We start from the raw sequence: 4,434 nt of genomic DNA, 5'->3' as shown, positions 1-4,434 counted from the left end.
AATGAGGATCATGAACCCACGTCTATTTATGAGTGCACTCAACGATCAGATTGGATCAAATGGAAAGAAACTATAAATGTGGAGTTAAACTCTTTAAAGAAGAGTGATGTTTTTGGACCAATAGTCTGGACACCATATGATGTTAAACCAGTCGGCTATAAGTGGTCTTTGTGAGGAAAAGAAATGAACACGGCAAGGTCGTGAGATATAAAGCACGGCTTGTTGCACAAGGATTCTCACAGAGACCAGAAATCGATTATGAGGAGACATACTCTCCTGTGGTGGCTGCTACTACTTTTAGATTCCTGATAAGTCTGGCTATAAGAGAGAAATTAGACTTGCGGTTAATGGATGTTGTAACTGCATACTTATATGGGTCACTGGATAATGAGATTTATATGAAAGTACCAGAGGGTATAGAGTTGAAAAACAAATCGAGTACTCGAGAACAACACTATATAAAGTTGAATAAGTCACTTTATGGATTGAAACAATCAGGCCGAATGTGGTACACTAGGTTAAGTGAGTACCTAGAGAGAGAAGGATACAAGAATGATCCGATCAGCCCTTGTATCTTTATAAAGAAATTCGGCCAGGGCTTTGTGATTATAGCAGTGTATGTTGATGATTTAAATATCCTAAGAACCTCTGGAGAGATTTCCCAAACAGTTGAATATCTTAAGAAAGAATTCGAGATGAAAGATCTTGAAAAAAAACAAAGTTTTGTTTGAGATTACAGCTTGAGTACATAAGATATGGAATCTTTGTGCATCAAATGGCATATACAGAAAAAGTACTCAAGAGATTGATATTATAGACCCGAACCGACCCGGACCCGATAAGATCCAACCCGGAACCGGTCCGAAAAGTTATAGGTACCTATATGGGTCTAAATTGCTAGGGCCCGAAGGACCTGGACTCGACAATACCCGACTCGAAGACCCGGATGCCCAGGCCTACCTGCAAGGAACGAAAGACTTGGGTTTATTTTATACTAACCAAAACAAAGAAGGTTTAGTTGATTTTGCTGATGCAGGTTATCTTTCGGATCCACACAATGCTCAATCACAGACAGGCTATGTTTTTACACATGGCGGAACAGCCATATCATGGCGTTCCATGAAGCCGACGATCGCGGCCACATCTTCAAACCATTCGGAGATCTTGGCTGTTCATGAGGCCAGTCGCGAGTTGTTCAGAACAGGGGGAGTAATATGTGTTATACTCTTTTTCCTTCACCATGGTTTTGTCCCACTTGGTTTTTCTGGTAAGGTTTTAATGAGACAACATCTAAAGCGTATTACAATCCCTGTATGGTTATGGCATCCAAGGAAGAGTGTTATAAATCATATTGTGGATGTCCATAACCGGTCCGGTTCATAACCGGCCCGGTTCATAACCGGCCCAATGCTAGAGAGAGAAAGATTCGACCGTGAGGAGAGAGAGAGAGAATAGGCATCTTGCCTTTTCTTTATTAGATTATGATTTGTACTCTTTCCATATTTGTATTTCCTTTCTTTAGTCTTTCCATTATTCTATGACGGTGTAATTCCTTATATATAAAGGACTCCTTATGTTTATGAATATATTATATTCTCTATTTTCACAACAAATCACAAGTTTTATAAACTAGGCTTATTTTGTGCAGGGGCCGGCACACCACAGGCCAGTATTCAAAGAATATGAAGCAACGCATATAGAGACATGGTTTATAGCTAACCCTAAAAAAGAAAAAGGAAAAAAGAAAAGAGCAAATAGAGATCTGTCGCGGCCACATATTAGGTTGTTTCTATCTTTTCATTCACAGAAGTTTCTCTCAGCCCTTAGCCAGAAACCATGTCCTATTTGCCGCTGGTGTTGCCTTCTGCTCACTATGCCAATACATTCCCAGGTAAGATCTATTCGATTAGATCTGATTATGGTAGTAAAAATAGAGGTCGAATCTAGGTCGAGTCTAGTAAAATTATATCCCATGATCTGATAGCACGGGGACATCTGTTTAGCTGTACCGGTACAGGAAACGTTTCAGGGACTGATACTTCACGGGGACATCGCTGGTACGGCTTGGAGACGGTTAGAGAACTTAGTTGTGGAATAAAACCTAGTTTTCACGAGAACTAATACTTAGAGGGAGGGCATGGGTTCTTAGGTTTTCTTTTTTTTTTCCAATTTAAAAAAAAAAGAAAAAAAATTAAAAACAGACCAATCGTGGGCCACCACGTGTCAATAGCGTCCGCGAACAGTATAAAAACTCCACCAAATTTGCCTCTTGCAGAAGAGAAAGAAGGGGTGGGTTTTAGTTTTTTGTGAGGCCCACAGTCCTTAAAACCCGTTAAAAAGTCAGGGTTAAATGTGCTCTAATAAACCTGGTCCAAAACACTGTTGACCTAATACGTCTGATATGTTTTGTTTTCCCAGTCTCTAATCGGTTATAATTGTTTTGTGAAACTTTGCAGCCGCACACACAGGTGTCTTCTGGGACCTCAATGATTTCCCAATTCCAAGTCTCGATCCCCATGTGGTTTATGAGAATATCAAGTCAACCCTTCTCAGTAAGGGTTACTCGGGACCCGTGTCTATATGGTTGTACGCAAATCATTAATCCCAGATACAGAAGGATTATAAGGAGGATTATGAGTCTGCTGGATTCAGATTCTGTTTCGAACCTGAAGGTGGGTTAAACCCTATCTCTCTCTCTCTCTTTTTTTTCTACTTATTGTTTTTTTGTTTTAAGAGTTTTTTCTACTTATTGTGTGTAATCTGTCTATCTATTTTGCAGACACGAGAGATTATAGAATGTCAGTGGACATGCTAATATGTGCGCTGGATCATCCATCTTCAAATCTGATGGTACTCGCAGAGGACTTCAAAGAGGAAGATGCAGTCTATAATATTTACCTTTTGCACCATAGAAGACAAAATATCTTCTTAGCATACCAACAGCAATTAGAACCAAGCCTTTGTACTGAAAGCCCACGGTGGCTTTATGAAAGTGTCTTGCAAGCTGTAGATCAACAAGGCGGCCAACATGTTGACAAAAAGCTGAAAACCACCATCAGAATCATCAACACCCCAATGCCGACCTTAGACGTACCCGGAAGCTTCGTCAGATCACGGGGTAAGCTTGAAATTCTTTTTTTTTTTAATCTATGTATTGATTCATCTGATCAAAATTCTGTTTTTTCTTTTTTCTTCTTCTTTTGTTATTTAAATAAAATTGTTTACTTGCAGTTCATACTACACATGCCATCTGGGACGCCATGGATTCCGCAGCACTTCAAGATTTGGAACCTGTCATCTCTGCTGCCAATATCGATGCATTTTTTATGCTTAGAGGTCTTCCTCCTCCTAATTTTACCAAGGTGTTTACTGATGAGGATGCCCTCCCTGAACATTTCATCACAGAATATCTAGGTTCCAATCTCCATGTCGATATCTTCCCCAAAGGTGATATTCTGGAATATGTATATTTTGTCAATAGGTTTTTTTTTTAAATAAAAATAACTGTGTTATTTTCTTTTCAGGAAATATGCGTGTCAGAATTCAAAAAATTGCAAAGTTCATTCTTTTCAATGCATTGACTCATCGTAGCAAACCAACAACCTTGCTTGTACTCTCAGAAGTCATTCTTGAAGACACTCTTTTCATGACTGTTTATGAAGCTGTGAAATCGAAAGGTTTCATCACTCTCATTTTTCAGCCGCCCAAGTCCATATTAGCGTCAAAGTTATATTTGGATCCCGATTAGGAAGTTGTTTCTGATTGGACTTTTCATGTTCCTTTCTTCGAAATAAGCTATTCATGGTCACTGTCCTTGTGTGTTTTTTCTTTTATTTATTTCAATGCAGTTTGAATACTTGTCTTATAAAATACTCCATATGTTTCATATTAAATGTCACTTTAGCTCATTTTTGTTGTTTTACAAAGAATGTCATTATGTTGGAAAAATTAGCGGATAATATTTTCTTTGAGAGGTTAAGATGAAATGTAGACGGTTTATGTTTGAGATAGCTTGTGTTTGGAGATTCTTTTAGAAATTTTCTCAGAACTCTTTCTTGAATGTTTTCTCTCAATTGCTTTTCTTGATTCTTGAATGATACAAATGGTGCTAAACACCCCTATTTATACAAGTGAAGGAGTAAACTCTAACATGTTCTAGATTTCTCTAAATTATTATCTTATTTCAAAATATCTAACATTAATTATTCTACTCCATAACTTTCTCTCTTCTTCTCTATAATTCTAGATAATTCTTCCTCCTTGTACTCTTCTTTTGGGCTCTTAATATGGATCATGATTTTTGGGTTTTGGGCTAATGGAGGAAAAAACCAACAAATCTCCCCCTTTCCGACTTAGCCCGAAACCGTTGTCATGCCGGTGCCTTTGCAGCAATCTTCAAATTTCTTGATCGGTAATACCTTGGTCATAAAGTCT

The 4,434-nt window shown here is 38.2% G+C and overlaps 1 protein-coding gene across 1 annotated transcript; it reads left to right on the top strand.

Annotated features, from left to right (window-relative positions):
* Positions 1-1,836: 1,836 nt before the first annotated feature.
* LOC106338354 lies at positions 1,837-3,826 on the top strand. The gene is made up of 7 exons (XM_013777354.1): positions 1,837-1,891; positions 2,004-2,057; positions 2,457-2,521; positions 2,609-2,672; positions 2,780-3,118; positions 3,232-3,447; positions 3,525-3,826. The coding sequence occupies exons 1-7, from the start codon at positions 1,837-1,839 to the stop codon at positions 3,746-3,748; spliced, it is 1,017 nt and encodes a 338-aa protein (XP_013632808.1). The 3' UTR covers positions 3,749-3,826.
* The last annotated feature ends 608 nt before the right edge of the window (positions 3,827-4,434 follow it).

Source organism: Brassica oleracea, chromosome C1 (genome assembly GCF_000695525.1).
Source record: "Brassica oleracea var. oleracea cultivar TO1000 chromosome C1, BOL, whole genome shotgun sequence".
Classification (NCBI taxonomy): domain Eukaryota; kingdom Viridiplantae; phylum Streptophyta; class Magnoliopsida; order Brassicales; family Brassicaceae; genus Brassica; species Brassica oleracea.
The sequence above is the reverse complement of the archived record's forward strand: the minus strand, read 5'-3'. Positions and strand labels throughout refer to the sequence as shown.